This window comes from Elephas maximus, chromosome 3 (assembly GCF_024166365.1).
Source record: "Elephas maximus indicus isolate mEleMax1 chromosome 3, mEleMax1 primary haplotype, whole genome shotgun sequence".
NCBI classification, from domain to species: Eukaryota; Metazoa; Chordata; class Mammalia; order Proboscidea; family Elephantidae; genus Elephas; species Elephas maximus.
In genome coordinates this window covers 185,609,944-185,629,904 of record NC_064821.1, presented here as the reverse complement: position 1 = coordinate 185,629,904, position 19,961 = coordinate 185,609,944, and the positions used below count along the sequence as shown (strand labels likewise).

General features: G+C 41.1%; 1 protein-coding gene across 2 annotated transcripts in view; it reads right to left on the bottom strand.

Moving 5' to 3' along the window:
- The window catches only part of TUFT1 (tuftelin 1), a 44,581-nt gene that overhangs the window by 16,216 nt on the left and 8,404 nt on the right, over positions 1-19,961 (bottom strand). Inside the window, exons 2-5 of one of the 2 annotated variants that reach the window (XM_049880480.1) lie at positions 7,193-7,267; positions 6,692-6,793; positions 1,990-2,076; positions 1,057-1,143 (exon numbers count right to left, since the gene is read on the bottom strand). In XM_049880480.1, coding sequence (XP_049736437.1) covers positions 1,057-1,143; positions 1,990-2,076; positions 6,692-6,793; positions 7,193-7,267 — 351 coding nt within the window. The remainder of the gene's footprint in view (positions 1-1,056; positions 1,144-1,989; positions 2,077-6,691; positions 6,794-7,192; positions 7,268-19,961) is intronic. The other variant, XM_049880478.1, reaches the window with a different exon arrangement.

The following is a 19,961-nucleotide window of genomic DNA, read 5'->3' as shown; positions in this document are numbered from 1 at the left end:
GGTTTGGCAAAGCATAAGTCAAAAAAGGAAGCAGCATTTGCTAAAATTATTTCCAACCCAAAGCCTGATTATTCATCATATGATGGCTGGTTTGTGCAAACAAGGGGCCTGGCCTTTTGGGTATCTCTGAGCACAAACAGTTCTTACTGCCACCTGACAAAGCACCTCCCGCCAGCCAGAAGTGAGCTCAAGCAGCAAAAGTCCTACCGTTAGCCAGAGCAAAATGAATTAGTGGAATGTCTTTCACACAGGCTTAGCATAGCCCATGCCCAAGATGAACTTTCCAGGTACCAGCTGCTGGGCCATGTTCCCCTCAGAGGAACGGGGCAGGGGCTGCTGGGGAAAGACCATCTCACCCAAACCAAAACGCAACTCAAGAAGTGTCACTCAGAATTCAAAAGCGGGTAGGGTAGCGTCATGGAAGAGATAGCTCTCTACTCTCCTTAGGACATTTCTGTGCTTGAATTTTGGAAAAGCAGGATCACAGGACTATCCACCCCAGGAGGAACTTATCCAACCACTTCAGTCTAACAAACACTTGCTGATGGCCTTCTGTGTCCAGGCCTTATGCCAGAATGCAGAAAGAGGGACAACGCCTAGTCTTAAAGAGCTTCCTATACCAGGGTAGAGACAGCTATGCACAGAGATAACTAATAGGCTAGGGCCAAGGCTTCCAACATGTACTGCAGGGGCGAAGTCAACATATAAGAAATTTGGATCTACAGTTGATCATTCGCTTCACAAGACTTTGTTTTACAAGAGGATTGATCACAGAAGTCTTCTAGATGAGAGGCTTTGCCAATGAACTTAAAATAATTTGATTTATATACATTCAATTTTTGTTGTGTTTTAGGAACATCTGCACCTACATATAGGCTGAAATGTGCAAAGGCATGTGCCGATCTGCTGTAGAGCCCTAACTAGATTGTGAGTGCTCAGAAAAGTCAGCACGTCTACATCCTCGCCCTTCCTGGCACTGGGTGATTGGTAAATGGGCCTGCCTGGTAGAGTCCCATCTCCTAAGTGGGGATTCAACCATGGAGCAATTCCTTTTACCTGTACCTCCCGTTGGAGAGAATCTCCTGGATCTCTGTCAAGCTTGCTACTTATATCTTCTCGGAGCTTCTGGAGGCAGTTCCTGGCCTGGGAAGGGAGGGCAAGTAACTTTACCTCTGGGGTAGGGACAGAGAGCATGCCAATTCACCCACTTTCATGCCCCATCCCTAACCTGCACCACTCTGAGTCAGGCACTGTTCTAGGCACTGCCTGAGGGAAGGAGGGACCCTGGTCACATGGCTACAGCCCAGTTCCTCCTGCAGAAGCAACAAAGTAAGCACAGACCCTGCTCTGGTGGAACTAACACTCTGTTTGGAGAGACAAGTGCCAAGGAGTAGCATGAACCAGGGAGAGGGTTAGGAAATACTGGGAAAGGGTGGTTAGCAATTTCAGATAGTAAGGCTGAAGACAGTGCTCTTGCTGTGTTGTTAGCTGCTGTTGAGTCGGCCCCCAACTCAAAGCAACCCCATGCACAATAAGATCGACCATTGTGACCCACAGGGTTTTCCGTGCCTGATTTTCAGAACTAGGTCGTCAGGCCTTTCTTACTAGTCTGCCTTGGTCCAGAATCTCCACTGAAACCCGTTCAGCATCACAGCAACACACGAGCCTCCACTGACAGACGAGTGGTGGCTGCGCTTGAGATGTACTGACTGGAAACCAAACCCGGGTCTCAGCATGGAAGGCCAGAGTTCTACCACTGAACCACCACTGCTACCTACATGGTATTTAATAAATATTTGTTGGTTAATGGATTGAGGCCAAAGGGTCAGAAATAATACTTGACACATGGGAGAGCATGGTGGCACTTTGGGGATATGAAGGGAGCAGAGGGGGAAAACTGGCACCCACAGAAGAAGGAAGCCAAGTAAGAATGGGAGGTTTAGAGAAATGGCATGGGCACTCCCACAGAGAGAAGGGAGCAGCGCCCACCTCCTGGATGTACTGGACCTCACTCTTCAGCTGGTTAATATTCTTTTCATGGATCTTCTTATCTCCAGACCTTCCCTTCAAGTACACCTGAAATAGGGAAGATGGCACTATTTATTTATTTATCTTTACCACTCCTCTTTTTTTTCTTTTTAATTTTTATTGTGCTTTAAGTGAAGTTTACAAATGAAGTCAGTCTCTCACACAAAAACTTATATACATCTTGCTACATACTCCCAGTTGCTCTCCCCCTAATGAGATAGCCCGCTCCCTCCCTCTCTCTTTTTGTGTCCATTTCGCCAGCTTCTAACCCCCTCTACCCTCTCATTTCCCCTCAAGGCAGGAGATGCCAACATAGTCTCAAGTGTCCACCTGATCCAAAAAGCTCACTCCTCACCAGCAGCCCTCTCCAACCCATTGTCCAGTCCAATCCCTGTATGAAGAGTTGGCTTTGGGAATGGTTCCTATCCTGGGCCAACAGAGGGTCTGGGGGCCATGATCATCAGGGTCCTTCTAAAGACAACACTATTTAGTTGCAAAATATCAAGTTAAATTAATTCCACACAAACAGGCACCCTCGTACACTACTGGTGGAAGGGTAAATTGTTCCCACCTTTCTGGATGGCAATTTGGTGATTCAGATCAAAAGACTTCAAAATGTGTTTACTCTAACCTAGCAAATTTACTTCTGGAAGTTTATCCTAATGAAATAAATTGAGCTAAAGATTTATAGTAGCATAAATACTCATCCATAATCATAGAAAGGGGACTGGAAAAATGCAAACTAGTCATTGTGGCTCCCTCTATGGAAGAAGGTTGTAAGAAGTGGTTTTCACATTTTGCTTTGTATACCATGCTTGAATCTTTTATAATTGAGAAAATATTTCTATATTATAAAACACAGACATACATGGTTTAACAACACATGTTCAGCAAAATATTGTTTATGTTCACAAAAAACTAGAAACAAATGAAATATCCAATGATAGGGGATTAATTAAATATATTATGGTATGTCTATACAATGAAGGACCCCTGGTGCACAGTAGTTAAGCACTTGGCTGATAGCCAAAAGGTCACTGGTTCGAATCCACCAGCCTCTCTGAGGAAGAAAGATGTGGCAGCCTGCTTCTGTAAATATTTACGGCCTTAGAAACGCTATGGGGGCAGTTCTATTCTGTTGTATAAGGTCACTATGAGTTGGAATCAACTCAACGGCAATGGGTTTGGGGCTTTTTTTTTAGTATGTCTATACAACAGAATAATATGCAGCCTTTAAAAATTCTAAATATTTACACCTATTGACACAGAAAATGTTATATCATTAACGTGCAGAAAAAGAAGGTTGTAGAAAAAAAAAACAGAGTATATAATATGATGTCATTTGGAAAAAATGTACATGAATAAGAAAGTCTTGGGGAGGATACACAATTTTAACAATGGTGGTCTTAATTTCTTCAAGGGGCATGCAATCACTTTGAGTAAGAAGGAAAAATTAATTAAGGGCATCCAAGTTGGAAAAGAAAAATTAAAACCATCTCCATCTGCAGATGACACAATCTTGTACATAGCATGTCTTAAAAAGAGTTCAATAAAAAAAAAAAACTATCAGAATAACGTTTAGCAAGGTTTCATTATACAAGATCAATATACAGAAATCCGTCGTATCTCTATATACTAGCGATTCAAAATCCAAAATAAAATTAAGAAAAAAAATCCTATTTACAATAACATCAAAAAAGAATAAATCACTTAAGAATAAATTTAGCAAAAGAAGTATAAGACTTGTACACTACAAACTACAAAACATTTTTGAAAGAAATTAAAGAAGACCTAAATAAGTGGAAAGACATTGTATTCATGGACTGGAAGACTTAATATTGTTAAGATATAATATCTCCAAATTGATCTACAGATTCAATACAATTCCTATCAAAATCCAAATTGGTTTCTTTAAAGAAATTGACAAACTGATCCTAAAATTCATATAGAAATGAAAGGGACCCCAAAGAAGTCAAACTAATTTTGAAAAAGACAAAGTTGGAAGATTCATACTTCCTGATTTCATAACTTACTACAAAGCTACAGTAATCAAAACAGTATGGTACTGGCAAAAAGATAGACATACAGATAAATAAAATTTAGAATCCGGAAATAATAATATGATATTATGACGTTATGTATCAATAATAGCAGTTGTTATGTGCTGTTGAGTCGATTCCAACCCATAGAGACCCTACAGGACACAGCAGACCTGCCCCATAGGGTTTCTAAGACTGCCACATCTTTTTTCCACAGAGCTGCTGGTGGGCTTGAACTGCTAGCCTTTTGGTTAGCAACCAAGCAGCTAGCCACCGTGCCACCAGAGCTCCTTATAATAGCTCCATATAAATAGTAATATGTTTAAGTGCTTTTTCACAAGAGTGCCAAGACAATGCAATGAGGAGAGAATACACAGTCTTTTCAACAAATGGTCCTGGGACTAGTTATCCACATGCAAAAGAATGAAGTTGGACCCCTTCCTCACACCATACACAAAAATAAACTCAAGGGATGCAGACCCCAAATTCTCATAAAAAGACCAGACTTAATGGTCTGAGACTAGAAGAATCCCGGTGGTCAGGGTCCCCAAACCTTCTGTTGGCCCAGGACAGGAACCAATCCCGAAGACTACTCATCAGACATGGAAGGGACTGGACAATGGGCTGGAGAGATGCTGATGAAGAGTGAGCTACTTGTATCAGGTAGACACTCGAGACTGTATTGGCATCTCCTGTCTGGAGGAGAGATGGGAGGGTAGAGAGGGTTAGAAACTGGCAAAACGGTCACAAAAGGAGAGACTGGAAGAAGGGAGCGGGCTGACTCATTAGGGGGAGAGTAAGTGGGAGTATGGCGTAAGGTGTATATAAGCTTACATGTGACAGACTGACTTGATTTGTAAACTTTCACTTAAAGCACAATAAAAATTATTTTAAAAAATAAATAAATTCAAAATAGATTACAGATCTATTTGTAAGAGCTAAAATTATAACTCTGAAGAAAATACAGGAGTTAAATCTTTGTGATCTTTCTCAGACAGAACACCAAAGAAACAGGAGACAAAAGAAAAAAATAGGTAAATTAGGCTTCATCAAAATTAAAACTTTTGTGTTTCAAAGGACAGCATAAAGAAAGTAAAAAGACAACTCAAGAAATGGGAGAAAATATTTGCAAATCATACATCTGATTAGAGTCCAGTATCAGAATATACTCTATTAACTCAACAATAAAAAGACAAATAACTGAAATTTTTAAATGGGCGAATGATTTAAGCAACATTTCTCCAATGAATATATACAAATGGGCAATAAGCACATGAAGAAATATACATCATAAGTCACTGGGGGAATGCAAATTAAAACCACACTGAGCTATCAGTTCACACCCACTAAGATGGCTATAATAAAAAAAGGAAAAAAAAAAAAGAAAATAACAAGTGTTGTCAAGGATGTAGAGAAATTGGAACTTTTATCCATTGCTGGTAAGATTGTAAAATGGTGCAGCCACCGTGGAAAAGTTTGGTGGTTCCTCAAAAGGTTAAACATAGAGTTACCATATGACCCAGCAATTCCACTCCTAGATAAGTACCCAAGAGAACTGAAAACATACGTTCACAGAAAAACCTTTACACAAATGCCATAGCAGCATTATTCAATATAGCCAAAACGTGGAAACAACCCAAATGCCCATCAACTGATGAATCACTAAACAAAATGTGGCATATCCATACAATGGAATACTCTTTGGCCGTAAAAATGAATTAAATACTGATACGTGCAGAACTTGGATGAACCTTGAAAACATAATGCTAAATGAAGGAAGTCAAACACAAAAGACCATATGTTGTATGATTCCATTTATATGAAATATGCAGAACGGGCAAATTCATAGAGAGAAAATGCAGATTAGTGGTTGCCAGAAGCTGTGGAAAAATAGGAATGGAAGCAACTGCTAATGGGTACAGGATTTATTTTGGGGATGATGGAAATATCCCAGAATTAGATAGTAGTGATGGCAGCACAAAAGAGTCCTGATGGCTCAATAGTTAAGTGCTCAGCTGCTAACCAAAAGGTTGGAGGTTCAAACCCACCAGCTGCTCTGTGGGAGAAAGACATGGCAGTCTGCTTCTGTAAAGATTACAGCCTTGGAAACCCTATGGTGCAGTTCTATTCTGTTCTACAGGGTCGCTATGAGTCAGATCAACTTGACAGCAACAGGTTTGGTTTTTGGTGGATGGTTGCACAATTCTGTAAATATACTAAAAACCACTGGACTGCACACAATAAATGGGTCGATTAATTGTATGGTATATGAACACAGCTGTTTAATAAGAGAAGAAAAAGAATAAAAATTGTTTCATTTTAAAATGAGTTTCATAAGCACACAACCCACCTGTCTCCACAGCCTCCTACAGCTAAACATGAGCAGTGAACAGGGACTGAGAAAGGTCATCCCATCCCTCCTCATGCCCTCGGCCAGGAAACACAAAGTCATTGCAGACAGACTTTGGTCTCCAGTGTTAATTAAGATCTTCCCAGGAGATGGCCGGAAACTAGCACCTCAGGTCTGGTTCTCTCCACGGTCAAACCAAAATTTCCCTTCGACAATATCGGCTACTCCCTCTTGCTTACCAAAGGGAGAAAAGGTGAAGGAGAATTAAGCTTACCTTAATGATCTCCTCATGTCCATCGTTGGACTCCACCAATTCTGAGGCCAGAGACTGACCAGCTGACCGGCCGGATACCATGGCATAGGTCTTCCTGCCCGCCTGCCAGAGAAAAATAGGAATGGCTCAGAAATATATGGCAAGCCCAGAGCTTCTGCCCTTCAACCAATGCAGAATACCTGCTCCTCAACAGACTCAAGAAGTTAGTCTGATTTTGCCATCTAAAAATTCATCTCAGAACCACTACCAGAAACCACACAGCAGCAAGAACACTAGACAAGGAAAATTAGTAGAAATTACAGGTTAGTTTTCATTTTAGCGGGGTCTCACCACCCCTCAAAGTAGCACACAATATAGCGTTCAGTTGAATGTGTCTGAAAGCTGATGCTCTGAAGCTCTTAGCAGCAAAGGCGCCTCCAGGAAGCAGTGGGGTAAGGGCTCAACAGCAAGGAAGGGGAACAGCCAAGAGGAGGAGGCCTCACCCCACAGAAACCTTGATACCTTCTGGGCTATGTGTTCAAGTTCATCTCCTGTTAGTTCGCTCTGGAGAGTCAGCCTGAGAATGTCCGCGCTGCCCTAATAATGACAACGACAACAACAATATCCCCTTACCTTCATGGTCTACAGGTACGAAGCACTACAAGGACACTTTTGCCAGCCCTTTGGAGTGGGCGTTATCGCCATTTCACAGATAAAGACAACTGGGGTTCAGAGAGGTAACATTAGCTTGCCAAGGTCACTTCACTCCCGGGTGGTGGTATGTCTCTGTGGCAATCTGACAATGCCCTTTCCACCAAACCACAGGCATAGCAGAGATTACTCTACACATTGCCCCACACAGCTCCAGTGGGGTGACCTGGTCCTCAGATTCCAGGAGGCACACTGCATGGATTCCTCTTCCCCCCAGGCCTGAAGACGTCACCCCCTCAGCTGCCCAATCCAGAATTTCTGCTTCTGACAGTCAGCCAGAAAGTTACTGATGCACTTCACAAGACTAGGGTATCCTTCCTGAGCCAAACTATAGGAAAGGACCTGAATCCAAACCCCTATTTCTATGGCCACCTAGAAGCTATCCAAACGTTCACCCTTCAGCCAGTGATTAGACAGGCCTATAAAACAAACAATAACACACATAGTTCAACCATGTATACAAGACTAAATGGGCACACCAGCCCAGGGGCAAGGACGAGAAGGCAGGAGGGGACAGGAAAGCCGGACAAATGGAAATGGGGAACTCAAGGTCAAGAAGGGGAGAGTGCTGACATGTGGCAGGGTTGGCAAAATGTCACAAAATGTGTACAAATTGTTTAATGAGAAACTAATGCTCGGTAAACTTTCACCTAAAGCACAATTAAAGAAAAAAAAATTCAAAAGAAAGCAGGTTAGATAATAGGTATTCATCGAGAGATCAGCCTAATTTCAAAGGACAAAGCAAGTTTTCTTTCATAAGTCAAGGAAAGTTAAAAAATAAAAACGAAAACACTTTGTGTGTAGGAGGGGAATCTCAGGGGGGATGTGGTGACAAGAAGAAGTGGGAGCCTAGTAATTTGGGCAAGTGGTAATTCTGAGAGTGGGTCAGCAAGGCAGGTGGACCAAGCCTTGCCACAACCTATGCTTTGTGTGAAGGTGGGTGTCATAGATTGAATTATGTCCCCTCAAAAAGTGTGTATCAATTTGGCTGGGCCATTTCAAGCATTTCCACTGTTGTATGGTTGCCCTCCATTTTGTGATTATAATTTTATGTTAAAAAGGATTAGGGTAGAATTATAACACCCTTACCCAGGTCACATTCCTGAGCCAATGTAAAAGGAGTTTCCCTGGGGTGTGGCCTGCACCACCTTTTATCTTTCAAGAGGTAAAAAACAAAAGTGAAGTAAGCAGCATGGTGGGGACCTCAAACCACCAAGAAGACAGTGCCAGGAGCCCAAAGCGTCCTTTGGACCGGGGGTCCCTTGCACAGAGAAACTCCTGGTCTGGGGAAAGATTGATGAAAAGGCTGACGGAGAGAGAAGGCCTTCCCCTGGAGCTGACACCCTGAATTTGGACTTCTAGCCTCTTCACTCTAAGAAAATAAACTTCTCTTTGTTAAAGCCATCTACTTGTGGTATTTCTGTTATAGCAGCACTTGATGACTAAGACAGTGGGCGAGGGGCTGACCCACTCTGGGCCTCTGCGTCCCGCCTGAAAAATGAGGGGTTAGTTATATCCCTGGTGGCGCAAGGGTTAAGCACTCGGCTGCTAACTGAAAGGTTGGTGTTTTGAATCCATCCAGTGGCTCTGCAGAAGAAAGGCCTAGAGATCTGCTTCCAAAGAGTCACAGCCAAAAAAAAACCCTATGGGGCAGTTTTACTCTTGTAATACGGGGTCACTGAGTTGGAATCGACTCAATAGCACCCAACAACAATAACCAACAAATTATCTCCTAAAGCTCCTTCCTGCTCTAAGTCCTGTGATAGTATGAAAGTGGAATATATTACCTCTCCCAGGCAGTAAAGACAAGATGGGCATTGAGATACCCAGCAATGAAAGTGACCTTGAGGTCACCTGGCCCTGCCCTGCTTCGAGGCCACACAGCATAAATGCCATGGTATTCCCAACAGGTTTTAAGGTACCCTCCTCATCTTCTAAGTGTCTGTTGGAAGGAAAAGAGAAAGAAAGGATGGACCCTGCCAGAAGGAGTTCAGTGAAGCTTCTGGAAGGCAAGAGTCCTTCCTACACAGGCAAGAGCAACTTGATGGAGAAGAAATCAGTCTTTGTGGCCAGATACTTAACTCCTGGTTTTCTCATCTGTAAAATGGGAATAATACCACCATCCACCTGAGGGGGCTTTTTGTTGCTGTTGAAGATTAACTGATAATGTATGGAGGTTGCTCTCTGCCACACAGGAGGGAGGCACTCAAATATTTGCCTCCTCTCACATACTGGAATGAATCCGAATTTAGGGCAGAAAGAAGACACTCCCAGGATGGCCCTTAGGTCTTTCCAATCCTAGCAAAGTATCTAGTTGTTTGTTTTTAACTGTATTTTAGATGAAAGTTTACATGGTTAGGTTCCCATTTAACAATTTTTATACAACCTGTTCCGTAACATTGGTTACATTTTTTGTGATGTGTCAACATTCTCATTATTTCCATTCTTTTTGTTCTGTTTCCATTAATCTAGCTTCCCTGCCTCTCCTTAGCTTCTCAGCTTTGTTTTAGGGGAAATGTTGACCATTTGGTCTCATATGGTTGGTTAATTTAAGGGCGCAAAGTATTCACAGGTGATATTGCTTATTTTATAAGCCAGTTTCTTGTTTTGATGAAAGATGATCACCGGGAGTGGCTTCAGTTCCAGGTTCAAATGGTATCTTAGGCTGATAGTCTTGGGGATTCCTCTAGTTTCTATCAGTCCAGTTAGTCTGGCCTTTTTTTAGGAATTTGAGTTTTGTTCTACATTTTTCTCCCATTCAAACTAGGACCTTCTATGTGTCCCTGGTCAGGCAAAGTATTTAGTTTTACAAAAATACTAAGTCCTACCAAATAAAAGCCAGATCCTTAGTGTGGCATTCAAGGCTCTCCACAGTCTGGGTTAACCCACCTCTCCTGCTACTGCCCCTCAGTGCCCCACCTTCATGCATTCTGTGCTTTCTCACTTCAGTGCCTGTCTTCGTTATCTAGTGCTGCCGTAAGAGAAATACCACACATGGATGGGTTTGACAAACTGAAGTATGTTCTCTCACAGTCTAGGAGGCTAGAAGTCTGAATGCAGGGAACCAGCTCCAAGGGAAGGTTTTGCCTCTCTGTTGTTTCTAGGGAAAGGTCCTTGCCATCAATCTTTCCCTGGTCTAGAAGCTTCTCAGCACAGGCACCCAGGATCCAAAGGACATGCTCTATTCCCAGCACTTCTTTCTTGGTAGTATGAGGTCCCCATGCTCTTTGTTCACGTCTCTCTTTTATGTCTCAAAAGAGATTGACTCAAGATACAACCTAATCCTGTAGATTGAGTCCTGCCTTATTAGCATAACTGCCTCTAATCCTGCCTCATTAACATAATAGAGGTTAGACTATAAAACAGGATAATCACATCAGATGACGAAATGGTGGACAATCACACAATATTGGGAATCATGGCCTAGCCAGGCTGATACCCATTTTGGGGGGACACAATTCAATCCATAACAGTGCCTTTGCTCCCATCATTTCCTTTACTGTAGATGGCCTTTCTTCCCATTTTCATCCAGGACATCTGCAAGTCCCTCAAGGCTCAATTCAAAAGCCTCATCTTCCATGACGTTTCCCTGCTTCCTGTGGGAAACGCATCTTCCCCTCCCTGGGCTCCCTGAGCATCATAAGGTCTCCTGTGGCACCAGCATCTCAGTTATTTGTGTTCTACAAGGACTTGCCTCTTCTGTTAACTCCTCCAGGACTGCTGTCTGCCACAGCTCTTAACACAGGTAGGTATTTTCTAAATGCGAATTGAATACTCCGTGACATCTAGGTCAAGAAAACGTTACAAAAGAATGATTCAAAATGATTTCAAAATAGCCAAAGTGACTGCCATTTGTTTTCCTCCAGGATACAAGTATGTGCTTTGATTAAAACTCCATCTTCTCATACCTGGAGGCAGTTGGGAAAAGCCAGGACAGCCCTCAGTCAGAACAAAGGAGATGAGGCAATGAAGATCATCAAGTCCAGTTTATTTCATGAACCCAGGCATTCTCACTGGAAGAGCATAGACAACTAGGCTAGGTAGGGGCTTTGAAAGGCCATCTCATCCACCTTCCTGCTCTAAAGAAGGTGTTTACATATCTTATAAACACAGATTTTTAAAAGGTATTCATTCTTTAGGAAAAGTGATTCTACCCACTTCTCAGGGGTAGTTGTTGTTTTTGGGTGCTGCTGAGTGAATTTCAACTCTTACGACCCCCTGTGACAGAAGAGACCTGCCCTATAGGATTTTTTTTTTTTTCTGTACATTTTATTGTTGTTTAGGTAAAAGTTTACAGAGCAAATTAGTTTCCCATTCAGCAATTTACACACAGTTTGTTTCGTGACTGGCTGTAAACCCGAGTGTGTCAGCATTCTCCCCTGGGTTGCCCACGTCAGTTGGCCCAGTTTTCCTGCCCCTACCTTTCTTCTGAACTTTGCTTTTGGGCCAATGCTGCCCTTTAGGTCTTGTATCATTGATTGTTCTGAGGTGTGCATTCCTCACTGATGTTACTGTTCATTTTACAGGCCTGTCTATTGTATGGCTATAATGTGACCTGTGAGAGTGATTTCAATTCTATGTTTGAAGGGTGTCTAAGGGTCATAGTCTTGGAGGTTTCACCAAGTCTCTATCAGACCAGTAAGTCTGGCCTTATTTATGAATTTGCAAATTTTGTTCTACATTTCTCTCTCACTCCCCCCAAGACATACTATTGTGGTCCAAGTCAGAGCAGTTGGTAGTGGTAACCAGGCACCATCTGGTTCTTTTGGTCTCGGGCTACTGCCTATAGGGTTTTCTTGGCTGCAATTTTTATGGAAGTAGATCTCCAGGTCTTTCTCCCACAAAGCTGCTGGGTGGGTTCCAACCACCAACCTTTCAGTTAGCAGCCCAGTGCTTAACTGTTTGTGCCACCAGGGCTCCTTTTCCCAGGGGTTGATCCTATTTGATCTCAGAAAATCAGTAATCTCATTACTCTGGCCTGCGACAGGCTAAGGCAAAGGCACGTGACTCAGTCCTGGACAATGAGATATGAATATAAGCCTGCTGGGGAGAAGAGACAGTCTGAACTGCTGTATCCTGGATCTGGAACTTTGGCGCCATTTTGTGACCCAAAGTGAACTTAGCTTGAAAACAAAGCTGACATAATGATGATGGTAGAATGGAAAGATGGAGTGGCTCTGGCTCTCTCCTTAATGACGTAGGTGAGCACTGAATTAACCCTGGAGCTGTCCAATATGTGGGGTTCTTGTTATGTAAAATAAAAGCTGCATTTATGGCTTAAGTTGTTGTTAAAGGCATCTTACCTTTTATATAAGGCAAAACACATCTCAGCCATTTGCCAAGGATTCTATGTTTGAAAACAATACCCTTAGCCTCCCCTTTCAAAGTCTTATTAATATAAATGTATGCCCTACTCCTTAAAATAAGGAAACCTGGGGGCACAATGGTTAAGTGCCAGGCTGCTAACTGAAAGGTCAGCAGTTCAAATCTACCAGTGGGTATGCAGGAGAAAAGAACTGGCAATCTGCTCCCATAAAGATTACAGCCTAAACTCCCTGAGGGACCAAATTGCTGGGCTGAGGGTTGTGGGGACCATGGTCTCAGGGAACATCTAGCTCAACTGGCATAACATAGTTTATAAAGAAAATGTTCTACATCCTACTTTGGTGAGTAGCATCTGGGGTCTTAAAGCCTGTGAACAGCTATCAAAGATACTCCACCGGTATCACCCCATCAGGAGCAAGGGAGAATGAAGAAAACTAAGGACACAGGAGAAGAAGAGTCCAAAGTACTAATGGACCACATCTACCATGGCCTGTATCAGACTGAATCCAGCACAAGTAGATGGTGCCCTGCTACCAGCACTGACTGCTTTCACAGGGATCACAACAGAGGTCCTGGGCAGAGCCAGAGAAGAATGTAGAACAAAACTCTAACTCACAAAAAAAGACCAGACTTACTGGCCTGACAGAGACTGGAGAAAACCTGAGAGTATGGCCCCTGGACACCCTTTTAGCTCAGTAATGAAGTCACTCCCAAGGCTCACCCTTCAGCCAAAGATTAGACAGGCCTATAAACAAAATGAGACTAAAGGGGCACAACAGCCCAGGGGCAAGGACTAGAAAGCAGGAGAGGACAGGAAAGCTGGTAATAGGGAACCCAAGGTCAAGAAGGGAGAGTGTTGACATGTCGTGCAGTTGTTAACCAGTTTCCTAAAACAATATGTGTACTAACTGTTTAACAAGAAACTATTTTGCTCTGTAAATCTTCATCTGAAGTACAATTAAAAAAAAAGTATCAACTTCAAAAAAACATTTTAAGATTACAGCCTAGGAAGCCCTATGGGGCAATTTTACTTTGCCACACAGGGTCTCCATGAGTCGAAACAGACTCAATGGCACACAACAGCATTTACTTGTTTAAATATTTATGAAAGTAATTAACTCAATTGATGGGCTCATCAGCAGAATGGAGGGGACAAAGAACTCTGAAATAGACCCACACAAATATGCCCAACTGTTTTCTGACAAAGGAGCCCTGGTGATGCAGTGGAAAAAGTGCTTAGCCGCTAACTGAAAGGTGCGTGGTTCGAACCCACCAGCTGCTCTGCAGGAGAAAAATGTGGCAGTCTGCTTCCATAAAGACTGACAGCCTCAGAAACCCTATGGGGTAGTTCTACTCTGTGCTGTAGGACTGCTATAGCGTCACTATGAGTCAGAATTGACTTGATGGCAGTGGGTTTGCTTTTTGGTTTTCTGACAAAAGTACCAAAGGAATTCAATGGTGGAAGGATGGCTTTTTTCAACAAATGGTGCTGGGGAAATTGGGCAACCATGTGCGAAAAAAAAAGGATTCTCAACATAAGTCTCACACCTTATAAAAAAATTACCTTAAAATAGATCACAAACTAAAACGTAAAACTATAAAACTGTTAAAAAGAAAAGGAGAAAATCTACAGAATTTAGGGGTAGGCAAAAAGTTCTTACACTTGACACCAAAAGCATAATCCATAAAAGGAAAAATTGACAAACTGGACTTCACCAAAACTAAAAACTTTTGCTCTGAGAAAATCCCTGTTAGGAAGATGAAAAGACAAGCTACAGAGTAGGAGAAAATATCTGCCAGTCACACATTCGACAAAGGACTAGTATCTAGAATATACAAAGAACACTTAAAACTCAACAGTAAAAAAAGCGAATAATCCAATTACCACATGGACAAAAGACACAAGGAGCCGTTTCATTGAAGAAGATACACAGACGGTAAATAAGCACATGAAAAGATGTCCAACAGCACTGACCATCAGAGAAGCGCAAATTAAAACCAGTTGGATACCACTACATACCTCTCAGAATGGCTGAAATAAAATAGTGACAACACCAAATGCTGGTGAGGATGTGGAGAAACGAGATCACAAAGAAATTGCTGGTGGGAATATTAAATGATACAACCACTCTGTAAAACACTTTGGCAGTTTCTTAAAAAACTAAACATGCAACTACCATATGACCTAGCGACAGCACTCCTGAGCATTGTCCCAGAGAAATAAAGACAAATTCACACAAAAACCTGTGCGTGAACATTTAAAGCAGATTTATTTGGAGAGCTGGTGGCGTAGTGGTTAGGAGTTCAGCTGCTAAGCAAAAGGCTGGCAGTTTGAATCCACCAGCTGCTCCTTCAAAGCCCTATAGGCCATGGAGTCAACAAGTTTGTTAGCTTTTTTTCTTTTAGCTTTGTTTTTGATTATTGCGAATAGTGAAAAACTGGAAACAACCCAGATTCCTTTCAACAGATTAAATGGTTAAACAAACTTGTGGTATGTTGTCATGGATTGAACTGTGTCCCTCAAAAATATGTGTATTAATTTGGCTAGGCCATGATTCCCAGTATTGTGTGATTGTCTGCCATTTTGTCATCTGATATGCTTTCCCTATGTATTGTAAATCCTATCACTATGATGTTAATGAGATGGGTGAGCAGCAGTTATATTGATGAGTTCTACAAGATTAGATAGTGTTTTAAGTCAATGTCTTTTGAGATATAAAAGACAGAAGCGAGCAGAGAGACATGGGGTCCTCATACCACCAAGAAAGCAGTGCCAGAAGCAGAGCAAGTCCTTTGGACCTGAGGTTCCTGCACAAAAAAACTTCTAGTCCAGGGGAAGACTGATGAAAAAGACCTTCCTTCAGGGCTGACAGAGAAAGTCTTCCCCTGGAGCTGACACCCCAGATTTGGACTTCTAGCCTACTAGAATGTGAGAGAATAAATTTCTATTTGTTAAAGCCATCCACTTGTGGTATTTCTGTTACAGCAGCATGAGATGACTAAGACAGATGTCCATATTGTATAATACTATTCAGCAATAAAAAGGAACAAACTATTGATACATGCAACGACAATCCCCACAGAATTATGCTGAGTGAAAAAAGCTAATCCCAAAAGGTCACATACTAGAGATAGTCCTCGACTTAGGATGTAGTCCAGTTAGGACCAACTGCACTTACAACCATCCTTATTTTCTGGTACATCTTATCATTAGTGATATGTATCACATACAATGTTGTGCCACATAATCTTCTGATATTATCATTCTCATGCCAACCCCCAAAGACAAATAAAGATCGGATTTATAAAGACACTGAAAATAACCTGTTGCCATCAAGTCGATTCTGAGTCACAGTGACCCTATAGTCAGAGGAGAACTGCCCCATAGGGTATCTAAGGTGCAGCTGGTGGATTCAAACTGCTGACCTTTTAGTTAGCAGCCATAGCTCTTAACCGTTTCACCACTATGGTTTCCAAAGGGTACAGGGTATCTCTATTATTTCTTACAACTGCATGTGAATCTATAACAATCTTTTAAAAAAGTAAGTAATACTCTGAAGAATTTTCAGGGACAAGTACTGAAAAATACAAAGAAGAAAATAAACACTATAATCCTACTACCCAGAAAGAGCCACTACTAAAATGTTAGTTGAATTCCTTATAGTTTTTCTATGTGCATTTTTTAAACAGTATAATATTGTTCACAATTGTATACTGGCTTTATTTCCTTTAACATTTAATTTTCGAGACATTAAACATTCTTCAAATTGGTATTTAATGACTGCTCCATGGAATAGGTTAAACCAATTTATTCAACCTAACCCTTATGTAGGTTATTGTCCATTTCTTTGTTCATTTTCTTTTCTTCTTATTGTTTTTTAAAAGTTTAGAATACATCTTTTATTTTGATACATAACCCAATGCCGTTGAGTTGATTCTGACTCATAGTGACCTTATAGGACAGAGTAGAGTTGCCCCATAGAGTTTCCAAGGAGTGCCTGGTGGATTCAAACCGCCAACCCTTTGGTTAGCAGCTGTAGCACTTAACCACTACGCCATCAGGGTTTCCACTTTGATAGATAGAATAAGATAATACACAATAGTAACTAGATCACCAGATTTCTTGCCTGGTCCCCTTGGCCCTCAAAGCAAACTTGACTTTCTCTTTCCTTTGCAGAAAAAAAAAAAAAGGCATTTGGAACAGTTAAGCCTTGGCTCAAATACTCACTCTGGCTTTTATTTGTTACATGAATTGCTCTCACTCTCTCTCAGGCTTAGTTTTTTTTAGTCGATAAAACAGAGTATGATGTTTAAATGAGTACACAGTGATTAACACACATAAAAAAACAGAAAAATACCAGTTCTCTCAAATTTGATATAATGCTCCTCTTTGACATAATTTAATGACTCCATATACTTACAGGTTAAAGTAAAAATGCCTTGTATGAAAAAAAAAAGTATATTAACTCCTACCTCATACTACACACAAAAATCAATTCCAAATGGATTGAAGATTTAAATGTAAAAAGCAAAATAATAAAGGTTTTACATAAAACCATGGGAGAACATCTTTATGGCATCGGCATTGGCAAAATTATTTTTAAACCTGGCATAAAGAATCCTTTCCATAAAAGAAAAAAATAATAAATTGTACTATATTAAAATGTGAAACTTTCCTTCACCAAAAGTCACCATTAAAAGAGTACACAGCAGCCCCCAGAGGAGAAGATATTCAATATACATGTATTAGACCAAAGATAACTAGAATATGTAAAGAATTCTACAAAATAAAAAGACTTAAGACAAAATGTGGTATCCTAGATTGGATCTTGGATCAGAAAAAGGACATTGGTGAAAAAACTGGTGATGCCTACATAACATTTATAATTTACTCAATAGTATTACGTTGTTGTTGGATGCCATCAAGTTGATTCCGATTCACAGTGACCCTATATGACAGAGTAGAACTGCCCCATAGGGTCTTCTTGGCTATAATCTTTATAGAAGCAGATCACCAGGTCTTTCTCCCGATGAGCCACTGAGTGGGTTTGAACCACCAACCTTTCAGTTAGCAGCCAAGCACTTAACCGTTGCACTACCAGGACTCCTAACAGTATTATATCAACATTAATTTCTTAGTTATGACAAATTTACCATAGTTATAGAAGATGTTAACATTGGGGGAAACCACGTGAAACATATACAAAAACTCTTTGTACTATCTTTGCAATTTTCTTTAAATCTAAAATTATTTCAAAACAAACAAAAAAAAAAGAAAAGAAAAAAGACAAACACCTCAATAGAAAACTGGGCAAAAGACTTCAACAGACACATTACATAGGAGGACATCCAAACAGCCAATAAACATGAAAAAAGGTCAATGGCATTAGCCATCGAGGAACTGGAAACTAAAACCACAAGGCAATACCACAACGTACCCATTGGAATACCTAAAATGAAAATGACCAAAAAAAAAAGCTCAAGTGTTGAGATATGGAAGAACTGGAATTCTTATACACTGATGATGGGAGTGTTGGTTATCACAGTCACCTTGGAAAACAGTTTAGAAATATCTACCAAAAGAAGGCGGGAGGGGACAGGAAAGCTGGATGAATGGAAATAGGGAACCCAAGGTCGAGAAAGGGGGAGTGTTGGCACGTCGCAGGGTTGGCAACCAATGTTACAAAATATGTGTATTAATTGTTTAATGAGGAATTAATGTGCTCTATATAAGCCTTCACCTAAGGCACAATTAAAAAAAAAAAAAAGAAATATCTACCAAAGATGAACATTTGCATGCCCTATGACCAACAATTCCACTTCTAGTTATCTATCCAACAAAAATGCGTACGTATGTTCCCCAGAAAGAAATACACTACCATTTTCATCACAGCATTTTTCATACAGCCAAAAACTAGAAAGCACCCAACTGTTCATCAACAGCAGAACGGTTAAGTAGTGATATATTCATCAATGGAACACTGTACAACAATGAAAAAGAATGAATTACTGTTACATGCAACATGAATGAATTACTGTTACATGCTACATGAATCAATCTCACAGCAAAGAATTCAGACACAAAATTATGCTATACGATTCCACTTATATAAAAAGTACAAAGATAAGCAAAACTAACATATGCTTTAGAAGTCAGAGCAGTGGTTACCTTTGAGGGTGAGGGATAGGTAGTAACCAGAAGGGGACCTGAAGGGGCTTCTGTAGTACTGGTAATGATCTATTTGTTGATCTAGGTGCTGGTTACAGGAATGTGTCCAGTTTGTGCAAATTATTTGACTGTACATTTATGATATATGCACTCTTCTATACGCAAGTTATCCTTCAATAAAATGCTTAAAAAGCGGGGCACTCCTTGTCATGGCATTAAAGTCCCTTATACTAGGTCTATCATTGTTTATACCACATGTCTTCACTCCCACCAGTATCCCACATGTACCCTACACTCCAACTATCCGAAACCTTCCTGATCAGATTGTAAGAAAGCTGAATCCCAATTTCCATTTCTGTTGACAAGTCTTCCAATGCCATACACACTCCCACCTACCCATAGGTGCACATATTGGTCCCTCCTGGGATACCCTTTCCTCCTTGCCTCCTTGGAGAATTCCCACCCAGTCTTCAAGGCTCAGCTAAAGCATCCCTCCTCTGAGGGTCCTATTCCCACACTCCTCAGTCAGGGCCTGCTCCTTGCACCCACTGCCCCCTACATATCCCACACTCTCACACTATCCCGTTCTTTTCATTCATCTCCCCCACTGAAATCATGAGTTCCTTGAAGACATGGATGATTTATTTAGCAGAGTGCCTGGTCTAGAGTAGGTACTCAAAAACGAATTCCAGGTGATGCGGTAAGAAAAAGCAAGATGCAGAATTTCCTTTCTTTTGAGAAACTCAGACTCCTCTGTTTTGAGAAGCAGTATAAGATACTGGAAAAAACAGACAAGAAAAGAGAGAAAATCAAGGGAAAAAAATGAGCAAAGGTTAAGAAGGCAACTCTAGAAGAAATACAAGAGACTAATGGGTGTACGAGAAGATGCTCGGTCTTACCAGTTCAGGGAAATACCAATTAAAACAATAATGAGATATCATTTTTGGGGAAATTTCATTAAATTTATTAAAAAACACACACAAAAATAAGACATGTAGAAATGTGTTCACAGCAGCATTGTTTGCAACAGCAAAACACTAGAAACAACCCAGATGGTCCACTGACAAGAAACCGGATGAATAAACT